This window comes from Chroicocephalus ridibundus, chromosome 3 (genome assembly GCF_963924245.1).
Source record: "Chroicocephalus ridibundus chromosome 3, bChrRid1.1, whole genome shotgun sequence".
NCBI classification, from domain to species: Eukaryota; Metazoa; Chordata; class Aves; order Charadriiformes; family Laridae; genus Chroicocephalus; species Chroicocephalus ridibundus.
This window is the reverse complement of record NC_086286.1, coordinates 20,965,971-20,990,374: the sequence shown is the minus strand read 5'-3', so window position 1 is coordinate 20,990,374 and position 24,404 is coordinate 20,965,971. Positions and strand designations below refer to the sequence as shown.

The 24,404-nt window shown below is 40.8% G+C and overlaps 1 protein-coding gene across 11 annotated transcripts in view; it reads right to left on the bottom strand.

The window, feature by feature from the left end:
* EHBP1 (EH domain binding protein 1) overlaps window positions 1-24,404 on the bottom strand; it is a 230,053-nt gene that overhangs the window by 126,056 nt on the left and 79,593 nt on the right. For 8 of the 11 annotated variants that reach the window (XM_063328336.1, XM_063328338.1, XM_063328339.1 and 5 more), the window contains exons 6-9: window positions 14,142-14,323; window positions 11,486-11,625; window positions 5,388-5,492; window positions 4,562-4,684 (exon numbers count right to left, since the gene is read on the bottom strand). In XM_063328336.1, the coding sequence (XP_063184406.1) occupies window positions 4,562-4,684; window positions 5,388-5,492; window positions 11,486-11,625; window positions 14,142-14,323 (550 nt within the window). The remainder of the gene's footprint in view (window positions 1-4,561; window positions 4,685-5,387; window positions 5,493-11,485; window positions 11,626-14,141; window positions 14,324-24,404) is intronic. The other 3 variants (XM_063328340.1, XM_063328341.1, XM_063328346.1) reach the window with 1 other exon arrangement.

Sequence of the window (24,404 nt, the reverse complement as noted above, 5' to 3'; positions counted from 1 at the left end):
TGCCATTTACTGCACTACCGGCAGGCACACAGTCATGCTGGTGATGTGAGCAGTGTAACAAACACCACAGAATAAAAATGTTACTTCCCAGTACTTCTAGAAAGCATAATGACTGGCATCCTTATAAACCAGTGATGATTTTCTATTACTTTTATTAATACTCACACCAGCAACACATTGCATTTCATTAAGAAGGGACAGAGCAGACTTTTTCCTCCATATTGGTTCTTGAACCGCTCTCCTTAGGACTATCCTAAGAGAGATTCAGGGGCTTGGTACTGCATTGTAGCACCGTTTTCATTTGCAGTGTAACACACGCTGAAGGGAGCTCAGAAGCCTACACAGAGGGTAAAGAAATACATTGGTAAAGTAAATGCCGTTTTAAATGAAAGCGGGAGGCAGCGCGAGCAAACAGATACCCTCATGTCTCAGATGTGTGGCAGGAAACTTGCATTGGTCATACACAACTTCAAAATTTGCTTTCCACACCTAATTAAAAAAAAAAATATCTGGAGCGCCAAAAGTGTGTCGTAGTTTTCTATTTGAATTTGTTGCATATGTTAACTTCCACAAGAAAAATATTTTGCAAAAAAATTAACTGATTTTAGAATTCTGTTGTAACATAATTAAAAGGCAGTCCTCCTGTGATCTTCTACATGTTGTCTGGTATAAAGCTGTAGAGATATACTGTTTGAACAGATTTTTTATTTTCCAGATTCCTAATGTCTAGCTGACCTCTCTCCATCTAGATACAGAGAGAATAAATCTCAATTCAACATGTCAACCAAGAGACAGACTGAAAGGTTTCATTTCCACAGTTGAAGATTTTTTTGAGGCAGGTTGTTCACATGCACTTTCAACTCCACTGTGCATATAAGATCATTTCCACTAAGGACTTCTTAAACCACAGCAGCATCCAGAGCCAGCTTGCTGAGAACCCTCTGCCGAGCACTGCACCCACAATGTACACGGAGATGCTGGGAGCACTCACGCCTTTAGTTTCTCTCCACCCCACATTCCCAGGGTTAGGTGATTATGGGATTAGGAAGATAGAGGGAAAGTAGCTGGTTTGCGAACAGGCACAAGAAATATCTGTCTAGGAAACAAGCATCTACTGGCAAGTAATCCTCCCTTCTCTTTGAGCGACTGTCAATACACACGTATTCATACCCTGCGTGACTCTAAGCACTCTTTCGCTAAGCGCACAGCTTACAGGCTTGATAGGAATATCCCTGGAATATCTCTGCCAAACGGCACATCATGCCTGCTAGCATCTGACGGCAAAGTCCTAGGGAAAGGAGGCTGCAGATGGCTGCTCTGCACATCTCAGGGAAATTAAAGTAACAAATTCTACGGGGAGATTCTGAACTTTCACAAAATCTAAATTCAAGATTTTGCCTTGTCCAGATAAAAAGATAAAGCAGACTAACATGCAGTGAATAAAAAAATACTTCATCCCTGCATGCATAAAAGGTTAATCTCTTGATTTAAGCAGATCACAAGACAAGTGAAACAGGTAATGTGACTCTTTAAGCCTGAAGGAGAAAGTCTGCCTTAAACTCCTGAACCTCTGTCACGCTCCCAAGCTCCTGGGGTGGCCACCAAAAAGGTCACATTCACTTAAAGATGCAAAAGCAAACAAGTGGCCATAGTCTCAAAGAGCTTCCTAGAAAGCCATGGCAGCAATGAAAGTTATGCTGAGGTCTCAAAGTAGAAGAAATGTCCTAAACCATGAGGGAATATACCTGCATCCAAATGGGTAACAAACAGGGCAGCCTTCTGCTGGGTGAGAACAGCTGCAATACTGTGTCACTTCAAAATGTAGTCCAAACCAAAGGGAAATCTCCCCAAAACAGTAAGGTCTAGGTGCTCCCCATGTAGAGACACTGATCCAGTGCCACAGACATACGTAGCATATTCCTGCTGTTGCTGAAGACCAGAATTGTCCTACCTAATTTGTCTCAGCACTGTTTTTTCCCTCCTCAATTTTCTGAGAAGGAAGACGACTGGAGGAAAGGCACATGTCAAGGCCAAGCAAGGGAAAAGGAACACAACCAGTGCCTATCATAAGGACAAGACAGCTCTGGAGTGGAGGAGCCAGCAGTTCTCAGAGGTGTCTGAGGTGACTAGAAGAATACCTGGGGAGACACTAATCATAAAGTAAAAGCTATAAAAAATGCCACACCGGATGTCACACTCTTGGTCCAAGAGCCTGAAACGCCTCAGAACTTCCTTCCACTTGTTCCAGTGCTCCAGGCAGACACACTGCTGTCACATGAACCTGACAGAAGCCCCATCCCTCCCAAATAAAAAAACACCTTATGACACAGTAGGAAGAATCTAGTGACACCCTGTTTATCAAAATCACGGTCATGTTGTTGTACGTTGACTGCTGCATGATGGCAACAATGTGTGGGAGGAATATTTGGTACACACACCCAACAACTCAGCATTGCTGCCCACAGCCATATAGATGGGACTTCTTTGGGGACACAACAGTCTGAGCCCTAAGACTGTCCAAGTACAGAAAATGGACCCAGAGGAACAGAGAAGTGTCCATGACTGTGACTGGAGATGGCAGAAAAGGCTGGATGCCAACAAAGGGACCAGAATCAACTGAAAAAACGTGCCCCACATATACTGGGAGTCTTTTGGGAACATAAGCAGGCTGGAGCCTTGGATAGAGTCTGCGCATAGGGAACTTGACATGAGGTGTCAAGCTACTCCGGCACTAAGAAACACCACCAGTTTATAAGTCCCTGTCCCTGAGAGGAGAAGGAGCCAATTCTTAGTCCTGACATTTTGTGGTGAGAAGACCTGCTGCTTTCTGCCAGTGCAGGTTCTCTCTGGAAAGGAAAGAAAAGTTAGGTTTGGAAAACAGCAGTTTACATAGGACGGGACTTGTATGGCTCTCTCCAGGGAGAAGGGAGCTCTTCTTTCCAGAGCAGAGAAGAAAGAAAGGAATATAGGCTGAGTCTCTTAGAGCAAGTTGTGCATGGACAACTAGATGGATGAGAACAGGTGTTTTATATCCCTTCCGTGATCCTAAGGGAATTCACAGCTGAGGAACAGACTGGAAATTAAGACGAAGATCCAAACACCAGAATCTAATCCATATATATTGGTATCTACAAAGCTGAAACAAATCACTTCTGCAGCTCTAGAAACACCTGACAACTTTAGAGGGGGGGGAAGGGGCCTGGGATAGTGGCTTTATGGCTTCAATGGCCAAATACAGAAGATAGCGCAATGTCCCTGTTTGAGAAATACAAGCTGTGAGACTACATCACAGCCAAAGCATGACATGACTTAGATCACCACCCACATTGGCCTCTGTGGACTCAGAAGGCAGAAAAGCCATCTTGTGAGTAAACATTCAGCTTGTCCAGAGACAGGGAGTAACCACAGATGGAAACTGCAGCTCAGAAATGCAACCTCATTAGACCTGGCATTAGAAATCCCATGGCTGTACCCTGGGCTGCTTCTGCCCAGTGTGGTTCTTTTCCACCACCATTACAGAATGGGACCTGGGGTTTGGTTAAAGGTGGCAAATGCTCCTTCGTATTCTCTGTGGGAAGAAAAGTCTTGGAGCTTTGAACAGGAATGGCTGAATACAGCTTCAAACTTAGGATTTAACTGTGGATTGTCATTTCGAGCAGCTGCAAACTAAGAAAGTCACAGACCCGGTTTTTTGATGGCAGCAGATGGAAGCCTGCATATCTAGACATGGATATGAGGACAGCAGAGATGCCTGCTGCCTTGGTACTCCTTTCTGGCCTTACAGCCTAAAAGTCTTACCAGATTAAAAACTCCTAAGGGGAGATTCAGATTAGATATCAGGAAGAAATTCTTTCCTGTGAGGGTGGTGAGACACTGGCCCAGGTTGCCCAGAGAAGCTGTGGCTGCCCCATCCCTGGAGGTGTTCAAGGCCAGGCTGGATGGGGCTTTGAGCAACCTGGTCTGGTGGGAGGTGTCCCTGCCCATGGCAGGGGGGTGGGAACGAGATGATCTTTAAGGTTCCTTCCAACCCAAACCATTCTATGATTCTGTGACTGGAAAGGGGATTAACACCTACCACGTGGTGCAAGGCGTGATGCCAGAAGGCTTAACTGAGGAAGCCATAAGAGCAAAAAAAGAAGAATGAAAGAGATACAATTAAATTATAATAATGAAAATTAGCGCTAGCCAACAACAGCTGTGATGCAGTGAAGAAGTTCTCATATAAACCAGCATCCACGTGGAACAGGGGCGCTTGACAGTATGTGTTGCTCATTTATAGCACACGAGGTGAGTACTAGTAACACACCTGACAGGTCTAAAAGTCTTTGGTTCAACTCTTAGCTGGTAGCCCTCAGTGGCAAATACACATAAGGATGTGACTCGAAGGATAAATCCATTTTTCAGTGGCAACTGGATTACTGCTAGTGCTACCTCAGTACTGCATGTAATAACTATACTTAATCAAAATAACATTTCTCATTTGTAGCCCCACAAAAAAAAATAATCATGTTTCATTAAGCATTTGCAATTAACGATGAATTATGTAGTACAAATCTATTACCTTCTACATCAGGGTCTCCAAATGGATTTAATTCTGCTGTGTCAGGATCACCAAAGGGGTTTGTACTAGAGTTGGCCAGGTCTTGCTCCTCTTCGTCCAGAAAATTAAGTTTATTGATCAGCTCTAAAAACAAGTTGGAACATTGTTTTAATATAGATACAAAGAGTTCATCTACCATATGTCAAGCTGAAAAAAACCCCGTATCAACAGTCCCTCGAAACAGTGCACCAGGGTATGGCACGAACTGCACAACTAAGCTAATGCACTTCAGTAGTACACCAACAAAGGAGGAAAAAAAAAAGTGAAATGAATGAAACTTCACAATCAGAACATTACGAAATAGAAATGACTACTAACAAAGCATTCTATTATCTTCGTTAAATAAATGTTGCAGAACGTCTAACAAGATAAATACAGCAATTACTTTTTGGTTGTTCACACACGTTAACTATCGGCAGGAAATGTCAAGTTTTGGATGTAACGTGCATGTAAAATCAGAGAGGGGACATTTATTAAGTTAGAGAGGTCAAGTATTATTGACTACACAACTAATGTTTTAGGCTTGGGGTCTGGGTGGTTTTTTTTTTTTTTGTAATTTTTTTTTTCTTTCTTGTTCATTATCAGATGACAACGGAGCTGTAGAGGAGACAGGCTCTTTCTCTATCGTGTTGTTACCTGTTGGATGCACTACAAATTACTGAGAGTCATGCTGGGTAGAAGCACAGAGATAAAACTGACAGCTGAATACGAGCAGGAGTCAAAAGGTAACAGGTCACAGTAAATACAGACAATCAGAAACAGAAAGAAAGGAGGAAAGCTCATAGACCTTCAGAGGAACTGGCTGATTTAGCTGAAGGCATATTTGCTCGCTTTATGCAGTCATCTTGATCTTCATCTAAGCTGCTCAGAGCATTCAACTGGTTTACAATTTCTGTAAATAGAAGCCAGTCAAGACAAACATAAGGCAAGGGCATTTAATGAAACAGAAGTGGAACGAACACTGTTACTAGAAAGAGAGAGAGTAAGCATAAAAGAGAAGACACTTAGAGTTAATTAAAAGAATACATTTAGAACGAGCCCTTACAGTGATATACCTACAGCAAAGCATCTGTGTAAGTGCTTCAGTGATAATTTAACAAGAAACTCAGTTAACAGACATAAACAAAACCTTGCCAGATGCCTGGTGTCAGCAGCAGTAATTAGTTTTATGAGGACGAGTACGCACATCAGTTCAAAACTTAGATGTACTAGATATAATTTAAAGACTTTTCCTGCTCATGAAGAAAACCTGAATTTTAAACCATCATGAGTCAACACAAAACAGCCCCAGAACAACTTACCTCCCTCCCAAATCCTTAAGGCTACAGAAAACTAATGCATACGCATGCCTTATATATTTTATTTATTTATACACACATACTCTGATTATTTAACATTTATGATCAGTCACTATTAAATTCTGACTTGTGACAAGCTGAAGTTTTCTAATAGTTCTAAAAGATACGATCAGTATTGTGCTATGAGAATACTGAACTTACATATTGGTTGAATTTGCCACTGTAACGCTATGCAAGTAACACCTCACTGTTTGGTAAAATCCTATTTCACCTTCTGTCCATAGTGTGAATTGCCATGAATTAATTATTTTTAAAAAGTATTAATCTTAATATTTAATTCTAATCAAGTCGTTGATGCCTCCATAATTCTGGAAGGAAAGAAAGAAACAAAAATCAACTAGGTCTTACTGGCTGCTGCCCCAAGGGGAAAAATTCCTCTCTGATCCTCCCCCAAAGCAGCCCTACCCACCTCATCTGATAAATGGAGTTTCTCTAGTAATAAGGCATCCCTCAAAGACCTCAGGCACGGGTTTCTGGGGAGAGGGGACAGGCTCCCTGCTCCTTCCAGCTGACAAACAGGCAAGAAAAACCTGTGCAGGAGAGATGATCCCGCTTGTCAAGTATCATCGCCCCTCCAACAGGTTTTTTTCATCTCCTGCCTTTTCCCAATGAAATAGATGATGTCTTCTGGGGTCACCAGTGAAGTTAAAGCTACGTAGATGCCTTTACTGCACATTTCTCATGCCAATCATTCCTGGATTTCCTTTAACCGTCAATTTCTTGTGCGCACAGGAAGTTACTTCTTTGTAACACTTTTAGTTCACTGCTGTTGTGTACTTGACTTTTTTACATGGTTTTTGCTTGGGAATTCTACGAACTAGTTACAAGGTATCAGAGTGAGGTGAAAATTGAGTAATCTCGTGACTGTCCCAACTCATGTTGGTGCCCACAGCCACCCAGAGCATCCTAGGAGGGGGGACTTGTGCCTTCCTACAAGGCAACACCTTCACCACTTGACACTCTGACACAACGCTTAATTTCATGCCTTCACAGGCAGCATAAAGAACCTGAAGCCAAAAGCACAGTCCACAACCTGAAAACATTTCAGTCATATGGTTAAAAACCTTCTTTTCCAAATTCAAACTGCTTTGCAAAGATACGCCAATCTGCAAATTAACAAGTGAAACGATCTGTTCTGCCAACATCTATTGGACATAATCTACGCTGACAATGACAAAGCCACAGCAGCATTCCTCTTAACCGCACCTCCTAACTGTTCTTGACCCTAAAGCAAAAATCTATTTAGATGGGATTGCATTTGTACCTAACTACACAGGGTTAATTTCACCCTCCTCACTTCCTTATTTTTAACTCCAACAAACAAGACTGATATCCTAAGAAATAATATGAAAACTGCCCCAAAATTCTTAACTGTCTTGGTATAAAATCATATATACACCTTAGAGATCTGAACAATACAATACTATCTTCCGGGAATTTTTAAGACTCAAGACACACAATGGAAAATACCTTGCTGTACTCAAATAAAACAGAGCTGACCTTATAAAACACTAGTACAAACAAATTACTAGTTTAAAACAGGCTGAGATGCTGACATGATTTACAATTTATTATGCCAGCATGTAAAAAAAAAAAAAACAACAAACCAAAACAATTACAATTCAGTTTTTATTGTCAGAAAATAACAAATTAAGTTCAGAGCTTTAAAAAGAGGGAATTCTTTGATGTGGTCTGAATCACCTGGTCCCATCTGCCAACCTAAACACCTGTGTGCACTACAATGTTTCTCATTACAATATTAAATGGTTTATGTCATATTTTGGAGTGTGGAAGTGGTAGGTTGGAGATTTATGTCCTATATTATCTTTTATAAATCTCATTATCTACAAATGTATATTAGCTTGTTCTACAAGTATGTCATATAAATCACTGGGGTTTTTTTTCATTCTTTTCTCTTGCTCTTTTTTTTTTTTTTTAAGCAGCTTGGTGCTACTGAACAAAGAAGATTAAAGGTATCAGAACTTTACATGGGAGGTATGGTTTTGCAAATGGCAAGGACAGGTTACACATATTGCTCTCCAGAAGCCTGCTCTTGAAATATACTGGGATTCAGATTGCTGCAATAGGGAGCACGTGGGCACATTGCTGAGTCCATGTGGCACCCCAGGACATTCACCACGCTCCTGCACAGATGGAGAAAGAGGCAACCATTAACTTCTGCATGAGGCTCTAAGTATCAATTAAAACATTAAGAAAAGCAATGCGTTTATTACTACACCAAGTTTGCGGGTTGTGAGCCACGTTTCTTCCAGTACGCTGGGATACTTTGTCTTCAACTGAAGACTAAGGGCAGGATAATTCTGGGACGTTTCAATTCATCTATATTAATAGTGTAGAAGCGAAATATTTGAAATGCATTTCATGGTTACAAACATCATTTTCAAGTTCACATGAACAGTTAGGTGGAGATAGAGCTTTTACACATGAAAAATTTAAACAAGAAATATTGGGAAGGCTGGGGAAAAGTCTGAGATGGAGGGAGGTTTTTTTTTTCTAAATTAAAGTGATACTTTGAATGGAAAATATCTTTCAGTCTGATCTTAAGGTCAGTTGTATGGCAACAGCTCGCATGTTGACCACACCAAATTCCACGGTGCTTTTGAGGTAGGTCAGTATTGTGCCACTTATTTCACACCTGAAGAAACCGAGGCACAGATACTTATCCAAAGTTAGGCAACACATCAGGGAAGAGAAGCAGCATTTCCTAACTCTCCTGCACCATCTAGAGCCCCAGTCAGCAGGTCTCCCTTGTTCTCCTAGCAGGGGATAGATTTGTTCATCTATAAAAATGTAACTTTGGGCCCAATAAAAAAAAAAAATCAACTTTAGTGCACTGCAAAAAGGAACAGTATCTGTGATAAAGATTTGCAGCACCTCTCGTGGCTGTGGCTGGAGAATGACAATGTTTCAGTCATCAAGTCATCCAACGTTTCTGTGAGAAAACTGAGTTAAAAGTAAGATAATAATCCCTTCTGCTTTACTACTTGTGCTTTCCTTTTTCAAAGCTCGCTTACAAACTTTAACCATGTAACACTCCCATCGTTCCCGCGAAGTAGTTATAGCCAGTATCCCCATTTTACAGTTGGAAAAACAGGCGCACCAAGGCAAAGTGATTTGCCGCAGGGGACTGAGTCAATGAAAGCATTCCAGCTCGCTCGGCTGCCAACACCCTCACACAGCAACAGATGAGAAAATGTTGGGAGCAGCAAGCTTTCAAAAGGGTTATGTAACTTCCTCAATTAACTTCATGGGATTCTGTGAACACAATTATTTTTGAAAGAAATTTTAGAGAGTACTTTGCTACCTCATTTTTTTTCCATTTCCTTCTTTCTGTACTTCTTCCTGTTTTTCTACAATGATTCCTACCTCTTTCTCCCTTGGTTCCTCAGCCTTCTCCTTGTATTTTAGTAGTTTTCCCGTTCATAATATTTATTACAGGAGTCTGTCAACTGCCAATGAAATCAGTCTTGAATACATGTTGAAACAGACCCTTTACATTTTATTTATTAGTGTTTACTTACTACCCTATGTTCTCCCATTTGCTTGGGAAACTACATGTGCTCATTCTCCTTCAACATCCCTCTCATCCCTCTCCTTGTCTAACATGGCAAAAGTTTGCCAGGCTAATGAAGCAACTCAGCTGTTGTAGCCAACACAAGTCGTCCAAGGCTGACCTTTACCCCCTCAGGTTCCCTTAGTGCATCTACAAAAAATTGTTGTAATTTTGGCCTTTACAACAGCTGGAAAAGCCGAAACGCCTCTAAAAGAACTCGAGCTAGGACCTCATGTTGCCCATCAGACAGCTCACCCTTCCCCACCTACCTCCAGGGATGTTCACCACATAGCCAAAGGACAGTGGACAAACTAACCTATATCAGCTTTTTGCTTCTTCAGGAATCGTTTGTTGGTGTGTTTAGCTGCTCAACGCTGCAAAAATCCATAAAGTTTAAGAGGAAGATCTGCTGCTTTTCAGTTACTGTCCTTCTGCACATGAGTCTTCCGTAGCAGTCCTCGGTGCATGGTGGGGTCCCCATCACTGGAGGTTTTCAAGAGGTGATTGGACAGGATCTAGGCTCCAGGATTGCTGGATCTAGGCTCCCTTTCCCACAAAATGCTGGACCGCATGATCTTTCAAGGTCTCTACCAACCTGGACTGTTCTATGATACTATGGAGTATCTAGACATATCTTAATAAAACGCTTCTGCACACTACTAGATACAGACTTTATGTAGCCTCTCTTTATGTGCCCTTCTCTTCTGATTATCAGATATCCTGGTGAATACATCAGATTTTGTCTGGTGTTCTGATATGCACTTGAATTATTCTGGGGAAGGTGAGGAAGACCTCGCAGAGTGATCTCAGTGTGACCAGACTGGTATTTCTCTGCTCCCTGACCAAGAATACATTATTTCTGCCTCTCAAGTATTTCATTCTGGAGTTTTCAATCTGGTGTGTGCCAGACACACACCGTATAAGTAGAGATTTAGTGAGGGTACAAAATGTTTAATTGAATATGTAAAGCATGGAGAAAACATATTTGCATCCTTTCACAATGCTGAATATAACTAAGTAATAACTGCTTCAGGCTGAAACTTTCGATTGCAATGAAAGCTGGAAAAGAAGAGATGTAACCATGTTTCCTAACACTGAACCAAAGTTCCTCAGGATTTTCAAGAACAGATTGGACAATTCCCTTCTCTGCCTGGGCTGCTCTTCCCCACCTTAGTGAAGGATCCCATTATCTCAACAGAGATTTTTAAAGAGCACTGGCAGGCAGGAAGGCTGGCACGAGAAATTCATTTGTCTTTTCCTTATTCTTTGACACTAAGAGTTCCTACAGAACCCATCTGAAGCAGTACTACATAATGACCTCCACCAACAATTTAACATCATCACATCCTGAGCTCACTTGCATCGATTAGTTCAGCTATCCTGGACACACTAAGCATTTTCATCAGTAAGCAATTCAAATGTAGTTATACTATCTCACTTCAAACAACCTTACTATCAAATTCCGTTGAAAGTCCTTTAACAGTCTCCTGATTCCATTTCCACAAGACACCCCCAACCAAAAGGCAGAATTACCATGTTATTGAGCAGAACCTCAGCACCTACCCACGGCACAACTCATTTCGCAGTTATTCTCACAAACTGACTTCATTATTTCACTTCAGCTCATCCTCTTGCCTTCTCGTTCACTCACCCTATCCCTCCATCTTTTTACTCCTCTGTTCACACTGGTTCTTTGCTTCCCTAAAATGCTACTTAGTGCACTCTCTCCTAAAAACAGGACACACACATAAATCAGTGCTCTTCAATTCACAAATATTAAACTTTGTTGAGTTATGGTCCCTCTTCAATCAAACTATCTAAATTTTATTTTTTTTTTTTTTTGAAGACTTTTAAAAAATTAAATACAAATATAGCATAAGGATAAAATCTGTGGAACGCAGCTTGCAATTAGCAAAGGGAACTACATTTTACTACCCCTGTGACAAAACCAACCTGTAATTTTTGCAGCCTTTTCCTCTTGATTCACTCTGTTTTCTTCATCTTCTTCATTGTCTTCCTCAAAATCATCTAGATTTCCAATATCAGCTTGTTTCATACTCATCAAACTAGCCAGGCTTTGCATGTCTTCATCCCTAAACAACAAATTTCAAACTAGGCATTAAAATGCAGTCTTGCTAATACCACATCTGATACTACTGCATTATTAAAAATCTTTTAAGTATATTTATGATTTCTTTTCTTCAGGGAGGTCTCTGATCTGATCTTAAACATAGGGTAAGAACGAAATGAATACACTCGTGTATATTAATTTCTAAAGGGAAAGTTTTCTATTAACAAAATTCTGAAGGGTAAAACCAGTCCTGCCGTACATTAAGAGTCAATTTAACAATTGCTTCTCAAAATTTTAAACCAGTCCAGAAATGCTAGTAAACACTTATCTCGTCTCCTTTGGTTGAACTGAAAATGCTTGGTCAGAACTACTGTCCGTACGCTGCATGTGACACCTATCACTACATTCATTCAGCACTCCTGACGCTGTTACAGAAATTAAAACCCCTTTTCTAAATATCTGAATTCATTAACAAGACAAAAAAGCATTACATATCAATGGCCAATTTCAATTCTTGTTTGATTGTATCTCACCTATATATATCTTTCACATAACTGTACCTTTCATATCAAATATATGTTTGATGAAAAAATGACAGCAGGCAAAGGTTCAGAAAAACTGATGTTCTACATTTGTTTCATAAAAAACCCAAGACTTTGAAGTACACGATGTCATTCTTGAAGCAACAGCAGCCTTACCTCTTCTCTTTTAAAACCATTTCAATAGGTTTATTGGGATTAATCAAATTTTTTTTTAGCAGCAGCCTGACACCACCTATTGAGGATGTTGCTGAGTAGACAGTGGTGCAAGGCAGGAGGATGACAGACAGCGAACACAGACTGAAACTGGAGAGGTTCTGATCTGATGTGAGGAAAAAAGTTGGAACAGTCACCAACAAGCAGGGGGATGGGTTGCCCAGAGAGGTTGTGTATTCTCCATTCTTGGGGGTTTTGAAGCCCCAGTGGGATAAAGCCCAGAGTAAATTGGTCTGATCACACAGCTGACTGTTTTAAGCCGGAGGCTGGACAATCTACCTCTACAGGTTCCTTTCAACCTGAATTACTCCATCTTCTTTGAAGCTGGTCATGATAAAATGAGATGCGCAGATTTTGTGCCTAACGATGCCAAGAAAACTATACAATTATTTTAAAGGTACTACTTATAGGAATAAAAATGACATACTAATCATGCCTCAAATTTGCACAGAAACACAAAGGCGCTTACAGTATGGGATTAAATTAAATGATTTAACATGTTAAAATCAGAAGTTCTTTCAGGCAATCATTTGCTACTTTGTGCGTTCAGCGTAATCAGCACTACAGAACCCACAGTTACATAGGACAACTAAGTACTTCTATAATATAAAAAGTAGTAATAATAATAAATATAAAATAAGTAACTATCAAGAAGTCAGAAAGATGAAGCTGGTGAGGGGTCTGGAGCACAAGTCTTATGAGAAGTGGCTGAGGGAGCTGGGGTTGTTCAGCCTGGAGAAAAGGAGGCTGAGGGGAGACCTTATCGCTCTCTACAGCTACCTGAAAGGAGGCTGTAGCCAGGTGGGGGTCGGTCTCTTCTCCCAAGTAACAGGTGACAGGACACGAGAAAACAGCCTCAAGTTGTGCCAGGGGAGATTTAGGATGGATATTAGAAAAAATTTCTTCACCAAAAGGGTTACCAAGAATTGGAACAGGCTGCCCAGAGAAGTGGTTGAGTCACCATCCCTGGAGGTATTCAAAAAACATGTAGATGTGGTGCTGAGGGACATGGTTTAGTCCTTGGCAGTGCTAGGTTAACGGTTGGATTTGATGGTCTTAAAGGTTCCTTCCAGCCTAAATGGTTCTATGAGTCTCACATTCCCGTATTCTAGAGACAGAAAGGAAAAGCAAAACAGGATGGGTGACAAACGACCCATCCTCCAGCCACATGAAGTTATAAACACCTGATATCTTGAACCTGACAGAAATTACAGGAGAGGTTATAGGAGCTGCAAAAATAGCCTGTATATTATGACCTCCAAAGGCTGTAGAAACAAGGGTCTGAACAAGGTGAGTAAGGGGAGAAGTAATCAGTGCCCAAGCTGACTCTTCACAGGATGTACTTATGTTTAACCCAAAACCTTACTTCTGACTCCACCCTTTCCCACCTTGCCACTGGCTCTGTCCTTCTTTCATTCTTTGGGAAATAGAAACAGGCAAAATAGAAATAAGTTCTCCTTCCCACATTTCCCTTGCAGTCTGCTAAGGGTATTGTTGGATGAACACACAAATGTACGCTCCTGCTGATTTCAAGTTGCTGTTATTTAAAATGTCTGTAACGGCAGAAGACAAGACGTTTGTCTCTGAAGAACACAAGACTAAAATCAGAGTAAGAAACGACTTGTACTCAACTAAGAAACTAAGTATGGCAGGAATGATAGGTATGCTGAAGGATACTCTCAAATTCTACCATTCTATACAGAAAGAGCTCTTTATCCAAAGAATTCTTTGAAAAGCGGCACAAAGCAGGCTATCTGGTTAAAAAAAACAACCATCAACTTACGTGGCTTTTCCTTCCCTCAGGAAAATACAAGATAAAGAGAACTGTAGTGTGGCAGATACCACTTTCTTAGACAAAGGCTTGAATTTTAACTTGACATCAGTCTGCGTAGGCATCGGGCTTGCATATTGCTTCATGTTGATGCTGCTGGTGGCAAGCGCTTTTCTGCGTCCAGAAGGAGATTCCTGAAAGCAAAGGAAAACCAAAACGAACGTAAATGGCGCTGCTACACTAAAACCTGTGCGTGCATAAAATAAAAAATCACTTATTAAGTCTGCATCATTCTTTTTTCAAGTACACAGGCAGCAGGCATTGCTATGGTCCTTCCTACAGACAGAAACACATTTCTTAAACTAGGTCAGCCACTAACGGTGGCTCTTTGAACCCTTAGTGCAATGAAAAAAAAGGTTATTCATTGTGATTAGTGGTCTTCCATATGAGAACCTAGGTCTTTAAGGGCTTGAGCTTTGTAGTAGCATCCACAGCACACATCCATTTAAGCAAGCAGGAATATATCTCTGTTCCTTCTGATACCAAACTGGACTATTTTTGTCCAAACGTGGATAGTCATGGACTAGGACTTCCAACCCATGGAACACACAAGTTTCAGTTATGCATACATTTCTTTAGGTAATGGTATGAGACCATCAAATTAATATTTTGAACTGCTATCTGTGTTCAATGCCCAAATATCATGCCTGGATATTTTTCAAAGCAATGGTACTTCTCACCAATGTTGTACATATACTATCAGGAGTGACTGGTTTCTGAAATTAAGGTTGACAATGCTTCCAAAAACATTGACAAAAATTTTGCAAGGAAAAAAAAAAAAGGGGCAAGGTAAGAGAAAGATAAAAGTCTAAGGTATATTTCAAAAGCCTAAGTTGTATTTCAAGATAAAGGTGTTGCTCACAGTTTAACAATTCAGAAAAATTAATCTCAAACGCATCTAAGAATCTACTCTCTTGTTTCATCCAATATTAGCATCAGCAGCAAAGGAACAATTATATGTAATAAAGCTCCAGTAACAAAAATAAAACAAAAAATCCCTGCTGTTAACTCTTTTGAAAATTGTACTCACAATGAGACTACATTTTACTGCAGTCGACAATTTGTGTTGAATGAAGAATACTAATTCAATCAAAACATTCAAGCATCCTTTTTTAAAGCACTTGACATTTCCGCCCAGTAGAATAAGTCAGAATGTAATATGTCATCCCCAAAGAATACCCTGTTTAAAAAAACTAGTCTTATCTGTCAGATTATGCACAGCAATATTATACAGAACTATTAGTGCATGTAGATACCTTATGAATGAATTTCAAAAATGCATCAAACACTTGAGAAGGATTTAGGCCCTCTCAGAAGAAATACTTAAGAATATGCAAATACTCTCAACTGAATCAAGTTGAGCAGATGCGACTATCACAAACAATACGAGTGCTCTTTCCCCGGCCGCGACTGTCAATCAAAGAGCGAGATTAAGGTCCAAGGTTCTGACAATGTGTAAAATTGAAAGTATGATCAGGGAGTTTCAATTATTACACAGATATGAACAACAATAATCTGTTATTGTACCGTACCTTTAGAATAACTAAACATTACAACTCATTATACCGAACGCAAGATTTACCGTGGTGCCTGTTCAGAAAGTGACATGAAAGACATGGCACTTCTTTTTTGCATTTTCTCCAGGTAACTGTACATAAAACACAGTTTGAGTCTTAATCACAACTTGTTTCATAAAGCTAAATTTTCAATATGCATACTATTGTGGAAAAATGGTGGTCAGGGTGAAGAGAAAGAAAGTTTGCTTAAACCTCTTCTAGTTTTAAGTATCTTTAGACAAAACCGGCATGTGTAATGCAGTGTGCAAATATTTATGCAAGGGGCATGGTAAAAAACTACTAGCCAGTTCTGGTGCATGTGCTTTTCTGCCAAACAGAAAAGGAGCAACCGGAAATTACAAAGTAACTTGGAGCCGTGTGGAGAAGACAAGTTGGACTGGGAGAGGTTTCATGTCAATACAAGAAAGACATTTTTTACAGCAAGAACAATCAATGACTGGAACGACCTCCCCAGGGATAGAGTCCCCATCGCAGGAGGTTTTCAAGATGCTACTGGACAGGGTGCTGGATAATCTCATCTAGCCTCCCTTTCCCACAAAAGGTTGGACCAGATGATCTTTCCAGGTCCCTTCCAGCCTAGGCTGTCTGATGGTTCTACGATTCTAACTCGAATATGCCATCACGTGCAGTCAGGCCAAAGGGAAACATTCTACCCATGGGCTAAGTGGTCCTAGCCATTCCACCCATGGTCCTAATGACTAGCAAACGTTTGCCACACTTTGGACTGGACTCTGAATCATTTGGGATGAGTTTATGGTGGCAGACAAAAGCCAATTATATCCTAGCTGGTTTTAAAATCTGTATTATTTTATCAGTGTTATTCTTACTGAAACGATAGTTCGCAATATAGCTTGAATATGTGGAAAGACTCTTCATTTGTTCACGAATCCCAAATTATGCAATTAGGTTTTCCTTTAAAAAAAACCAACACCTTTTTTTTTTTTCCTTTTTAAAGAAGACACATGTCTGTTGTCTTGTCCTCGCCCCCCCTCATCAATGAAAACATCCAAAAAAAGATCAGATGTTTCTACACGCTGTGAGAAACAGGTGTAGGGAACAAACCATGAACATGGGTGCTCGCTTGCAGCCTTTGGATGAACCTCCGATCAGCCACACCGTGCCTGTATTCCGATGTACTCTTCGCAGTTTGGCTACGAAAACCATTTACCAAGCAGCTGTAAACATCCCCAATTTAACAAAGACCAAGATTATCTCCTTGTGTAGCTACCAACACCTTTCCCAGCGCTGGCTCACCTGTTACACCTGTGCTATGAGAGCAACACAGAGACCTCCCACGGGGTCCCTGTGAGGTATCACAGGGAACACTATGGTTCAGTGACTGCAAGACACAGAAGGTCTCTTTGGGGCAGAGCTACTTTCTCTTGTTACAAACACACCATCTTATCTGATAACATAACCGAGATGCATGTTGTCTTTATCAAGGAGATTTTACTAAAAAAGTCAAAGCAAAAAAGCAAAGCCGACCCAATGGTGAATCTGAAGCAAAGAGAAAGGACAGAGCATTACACTTGCAAGCATCCAAAAAGCTAGACACAGACATCAAGACAGGAGAATTTTAGAATGATGTGGAATTACATTTTCACTTAATATCTCTTTATTGTATAAATGATCATCTTGCCATTTGCAGCTTCAGATTGTCTGGATCAGAGCACGAATAAGACTTGAATCAGGAAGAGGTGAAGTTCTCCCAGTGAAGATCACGAGCAGGAATTCTCTGTGAAACCTGCTGAGGTTACCTGGTGTAGAGCAGGAGGGAGACAAGAATGCAGGCAGCTGCGTGCCAGCAGAAAGGGGAGAAACTGCCATCTGCAAGAAGATTCTCTTAGCACTGAATATCCTGAGGGGCTGTGAAGACAACGACATATTTGGCAATCAAGTTCATTCTTTCTGAGAAAAAAAAAAAATATTTTCATAATCTTTTGGTGGGCCAAAGACAGAATTTGAGCTTTCAGGTTCCAATTGCCTATAAAAATACAAATTTGTAAATTTATCATATTTAAAAAAAAAAAAAAACCCAAACCAAAAACCAAACCAACCAAAACCAGACAGTCCCTGATCTTTCAAGCTGTATTTTCCTCAACTTGCGAGTTTAAGTACTTCCTCCTACTTCCCCAGAAAATTAAGCATGTTAGAAGTGTTGCAATGTTTTCTTCTTTAAGCTCTATATACTTGGCCTTACGTGGTTTTAGCTATATAAGTGCAGGGGGGGAACACTTCTTTTTTGCCCCTGAAAAGGATATTCTCAAGGTGCTTAGGTCCATGACTGATTTCACAATGGATTATGTTTTCTACTCTGACACACAACTTCTAAAAAATTGTCTTTAAATGTCAGAACATGCTAACAACCACTTCTCACAAAGGTTGTAACATTTTCTTCAAAAAAACCCTACATGCTTCATATAATACAATCTGAGTTTCCCCAGAACCACAGAGAAATTTTCTTGCAGAGGAATAAATAATTTTTAAATCAGTGGAGACAAAATAATCCAAGAGAAATGGCTATGAGTAGGGTATACAGGAACAGCTCAGCAGTAGGCTGGAATGAGTTATTTCAAACAGATTTGGTAAGGTACTAAATAAATAACACCCATTTAATGTTGAAGTCTAATGTGTTGTTACTCGTGTCTCATATGAGCACATGGAGTTTTGTGGAAGGTAAAGCAAGAATCACAATGCGAATATTTTAACTGTTCAATTTTTCTGATCTTTAACTATATAATCAAAGTTTAAATGCATAAGGCTCAATTATCCCTCCAGGTATTTTACATATATGGGGCTGCTGGAGTTGCCACATCACATTTTGTGACAGGGTGGATGGAAAACTTAATTTCGAAATCGCCAGAGGGAAACGATCCATGTGATAATAAAGAGGGGTGGACAAAATACAACACTTAACTATCAAGACAGAATTAATTCTGTAAAAAAAAACAGTAATTTGGAAACTCTTTAGTACTTCTTACTAAAGGCAATGCATTATGCAAATAAAATCAACTATGATATTTTGAATAGCACAGAAAGATAGAAGATAACCTACAACACTGGCAAAATACAACTTCCACTAGGTTATGTCCCAGTGTTTGAGAATAAGCACTATTTGGTTCATAAGATAACATGTGGAATACTGGTTAACAATCTTTTGTTGTTTCATGTTTGCTACCATATAGCTCTGGCAAGAGAAGCGGCATACCAGAAAAGACATGAATTCTTTTAGAAATCACCAATAAACATTTTAAAAGAACTAGTTGGTACATTAGCAGAAATTATTGAAGCCTGTCTTCTTGCACAACAGAATAATGGCTGTGTCGGGTCGACCAAAGTCTCTGAGAAACCTGTATATTATTTACAAAGTGATCATTATAATTTACTTAAAGAGTACAAGCCACACATGAACACAGAGCAATACTTCTCCAGAATACTCTCCTGTGTTGGGGAATTTTTGCTTTTGTATTCTACGCTTTTATGCCTTTCCCTCATGAGCAGCTTCATCCCCCTCGACACCGTCCTCTTCCTACTCCCCTTAGCCACAGAATGGTTGGAGTTGAAAGGGACCTTAAAAATCACCTAGTTCCACCCCCCTGCCCTGGGCAGGGACACCTCCCACCAGACCAGGTTGCTCAAAGTGCCATCCAGCCTGGCCTTGAACACCTCCAGGGATGGGGCAGCCACAGCTTCCCTGGGCAACCTGTTCCAGTGTCTCACCACCCCCACAGTAAAGATTTTCTTCCTAATATCTAATTTAAATCTCCCCTCTTTCAGTTTGAGGCCATTACCCTGTGTCCTATCATTACAGTCCCTGAAGTGCCTCCAGCGTATACCCTATTTGCTGTGAAATAACCCTATCTGTGCACTACACCAAGCTGTATCAGCTGGGGAAGCAGCGGGATGTGGTGTGTGGCTGGCTCTGCTCTATGCTGACTGGGCAGCTGATACTTGTGTATCCTGGTACTTTAGGAAACCTAGCAAAATAGTAAAAGTCTGGAGTAAGAAGAAGAGCTCAAAGCTAGCACTCCAAAAATTAATACAGAAACCAGAAAAACTTCCTAAAACCCTGGAGTACTTTGATTTCTGAATTCAGACAAAGAAACATGTAAAGCAAGCAATACTACGTAAATCGATCAAAGTTGTATTCCTTTTTAGTACAGAAGAATGTAAGCAATAATGAATTCAGACAGTTCCTAATTTCTAAGCACACTGTATGTGTTTGTACAGAATTTAAAAACGTTTTCATCCGAGATACCAGCAGAGGTGCAATCCACTGGTGCCATTACTGATGTGGCTGTTTCCAACCAACTTCTGGCCTTCCATGTGGCATCAGGACGTGTGGTTTAGGAGCTAGCAGGGCTATGTGAATGCAGCACACAAGTCAACTGAACCTACTCCAAAGAGAGACAAAATCAAGTCAATCGGAAGCCACATAGCTGCAAGTAGCACAGGGCCAGGCTGGGATGAGCTCTCGCTGCACGGGAGCACCTTGCACTCAGCTCTGACGAAGACAGAAAATATAGTCCGTACACAGACATACGTTGCAAACAGGGATCTAAGTAGCTATGGTTGGGTTCTCAAGGAGCAGTCCCCAACACTATCCCTCTACAGCATTTTAAGTTACTTCCACAAGCCCTCAAACTACCATCATAGTACAAATTTTGGGGGTAGAAAAGGGAAAATTTTCTATTTTAAATTCAAATGAAGCCCACGAAGCTGCATCTACTGTCACAGCTACAGGACCAGACTCAGTTATCACACCAATTTCTGTCTTTCCAACAATGCAACCATGCATCATTCTGATCCACAGCATTCATGACTCCAAGCAGTGTCAGTAGCCAAAAGCTACTATATAGTAAGTGCCACCCTGACATAAAGATCTGCCCAGCGTAAAGGATCCACGCAGCCAGACATCCTTCTCCAAGAAGAATGTGAAGCAATGCTATGAACCACTACTCATTTCTAGGAAGCATTCCCATCTTTCCCCACTAAAGCAGACCTTTCACGGCAAATAGGACTAAAACACTCTGACAAAGGAATTAAGACCAGATAATCTGTACCACACACTGAAAACAAACAGCCCATTTTTACGCAGAAGATGATGATCACAGATGACAGACAGTCACGTCACGCTGTCAAAGAGTGCCCAACTCTCTTCCGAATGAAGCTAGTAAAACAATTACCAGCTCCATATGAAAGGTTTGAACTCGGACTCTTCATTTAAAGCAGACCCAAATAAAGCAATAACGCAAATTTCATGCAGCCTTCTTTCCCTAAAAATATATTTTTAATGACCTTGTGTCCTGTAATTACCAACTGCCTGGTAAGCCTTCTTCAAGGTTAATATAAGAAGTGCAAATAAGTAAGAAACAGCTTTGTATTTTCTGTTAAACTGGCTTCACACTCCTAGAGTTACACACAATCAAAATACTGGCCAGGTTTTGTTCACGGGGGCAAGTTCCTCTGGGTTATTTGGGCTGGGGAAAGAGTCCCTCGGCAGAAAAGAACGGAATGTATTATTTTACCTCTCCACACCTGGTCTCAGCTTGCCTATGCAGCCCTTCCACTGCTGCACCGCAGTCATCAGTCCCCAAGACTCATCTGCCCTCCTTCCGATACCCACACATTGAGAAAACATGGGAAAATATTGCCTTTCATCAGAAACTAGATCCAAAAGTACTGCGCTTCTTAATTATTTAGATACTAAATGGTCCCTCTTTAATAGAAATACATTAATTGATGTTTAAGCGCTGTACAAACATTATGCAAAAAAGATCTAACTGGGGAAGACAACAAGTTTCCTAATTGGATATTGTTATTTTGTCAAAAGAAACAAAGATTTTTTACTGTCTTTCTCCCAGAAAAGGAAGATGTACAGCGTAATATTTTTAGAGGCTTCCTTTTCATGTTTTACAAAAACAAATGCTAAATAGCCCACAAAGATATGCAGGTTTTAAAGAAGAGCATTCTGCTTCACTCTTGGGCATAAAATAATTAGACAAAGCAATTTTTCTAGCTGTAAAAACGCAATGAGAGGAGCAAGTTTTGAGGCTTTCGCTTGCCTTTTGCTTTGTAATTAAATGGAGAATGTTTTGAAGGAAAGGTGTCCTCTGGCACGGCCTCCGCCGCCCCTCCGGCCACCCCACGAGAGGAGATGGGAGAGTCACCCCGCTCCCGCTGCTGGGTGCCAGCCCCACCGCCCGAGCTGCAAGTGCCATCTTCCTTAGATGAAAAGATCACTGCTTCACCAGCAGAGCAAAATGGATCACTACAGAATTTAATTTGTGAGAGTATACAGCAATTAAATGCTAAAATAGACAAGCTACAGGGAGCTCTCTCAACTGGAGAGAGTAAATTAGAAACTATGTCAGTTAAAATAATTTAGACAGTCGGATGGGAGATTTGGAGGACCGAATGCAGGCAGCACGATCTGCGCTGAAAACTTGTTTAAAAGCAAATAATGGTTCAAGGTATCCAGAACATTATTAAGAATTAGGAAGCATTTGAATGGAGAATTTAATGTTTAAGAAATTCTGCACATAGCAGAAAAGTCTGAGCCCTAGACATGAGGGCTGGGAAAGAAATTAAAAATATATAAATGTTGAAACAGCTACACTTGATTTTATTTTTGAATATATATTTATTTATTTATGATGCTGAGAAAGTGACCATTGGGTCAAATTATTTATCATATTGGTAATACCTCAGCTTTAGGCTAAAAGCCCACTTCCAAAACACCAATATGATGGTTTTTATAGCACATACAGATTGATGAACCATTATACTGGAAGTGGAACACACCATTTCTTACTCAGCACCAGCAGAGACAATACCTTCAGTAAGCAAAAAAAAAAATACGATATCATCCTACAGCTACTGTCTTCTCATGGCCTGCTTTTAGGACAGCCGCATGTGATTTGGCTAGCACCCCGAGAGGCTGAGGTATGGAGTCAATGATTCTTTCTGACCAAGACCATACCCGTGGGTGCGCTCACGCAACCTGCTGTGGGTAACAACAGGCCGTTCCTCTTCCCAGATTAATCCTTTGCATTCACAGACTCTGGAAATCTCCAAAGATTAACATCAGGTAGGAAGCTTAGAAAGTGAAATGATAGCTCATAAATTGAGGTAATTCATCTACACTATGCAAAGTATCACCAAGAAAACTGGGAGGTCCTGTTTGGCTAACAAAAATACTACTAAGCTCCGTAGACAACTACTGGATGGATGGCAAAAAATGTGCACGACCAAAGTTTTAGTTGATTTATCAAATAGACCACATGTACGAGACAGGTGTCCACTTCTAAAGTGGCTTGATGCTTACCAAGGGCAGTAGGAAAAAGTTTACAGGTAAGCTGGACAATTTTAATAAGTATCAGAGAACTACTGAATCCTGAAATACTCACCCTTGCGAAGGAAGTGGAGGACTGCTTTACGTGCCCATTTAAAAAGACTTCCTTGCTTTCTCCTTTGGACTATTTAGTAAAAGGGAAGGCTTCCTGAACACTCTCCCACAGGACGATGTGATGAGAAGCATTTGCTCTAGAATCTGTAGCCGTTTTCCTCCCTGCTCTTTCAGTTCGCTTCCTCTAGAGGGGCTGCGCAAGTTTCCCTTTTTCCATTAACGGCAGGTTTAAATGTACTGTTATATGCCTTCGCTCACCTGCTAAACTGTCTGTCCTTATGCTCCGTGTAAGCTTTACTGTAGTTTTGTAAAGTACATGAATATGCCTTTGCTGGTGTGTGCAGAGATAGACTTGTGTTGCACCACTCAGAAGCCCTTCATTATCCCGTATCACTTACCAGCGACAAAAAAAATCACATCCTGTCCTGCAACACCCAGATGCCAGCCTGCTGAGCTTCACCAATGCCCTAATAGTGCCCGATACTCTGCTTCCCTTTCGCAGCCATTTGCTCTCTCCTGTTGGGACCATTGTGTGGTAGGAACTGTGTGTTTCCTTTCCTGGCCCCCAGCTACGTGACTATCTCCCCTGGGCCTGCTAAGGTACACGGGGGCAGCTATCTGCATGTCTGCGCAACAGAAATCAGTAGTCAGCAAAAATCATTGAGATTAAATCATTTTTAGCCAGCAACCACTGTAAGCTTAAGTCCTACTGTAACTCCCATACAGAATTTTAATTTTGCTATGGATGCAGGACACAAGCTCACGGAGGCTCGCCTGAAGTTGGCAGAGAAACTTGTTATTACCAACTGGCTGTTCAAATCCTCAAACCTTTGCTCTCAAAGGAGCAGATTTAAAGAAGTCTGGGCTTGAGCTGCTGCTGATAGATGGCAGGTGAGGAAAGGTGTGCACGCAGGGCTGGCAGTTTGGCAGAAAATAACAGCCTTTCCTCTTCTGTGAGCTGTGTGCCGCTGAGCCGGATCCTTCACAGTGTGCCGTCCGCCTCCGAGAGCAACTCCCGCACCCTGCTTCGGCTGGGGCACTTCCAAACAGTATTCCCCCAGGTCGGAGTTATTTTCCTCCCTACTTTTGAAGGGTTCATTGTATAACTGTATAGCATTTCTGGAGAGGTAGCTTCGAAACAAAGAAGAAATACAGATAGTTTACCTAATGCTAGAAGGGGAGAAACAGCAGATGACTAAGCTGGTTCCTAAGTTTTTAGCTGAAAGTGGA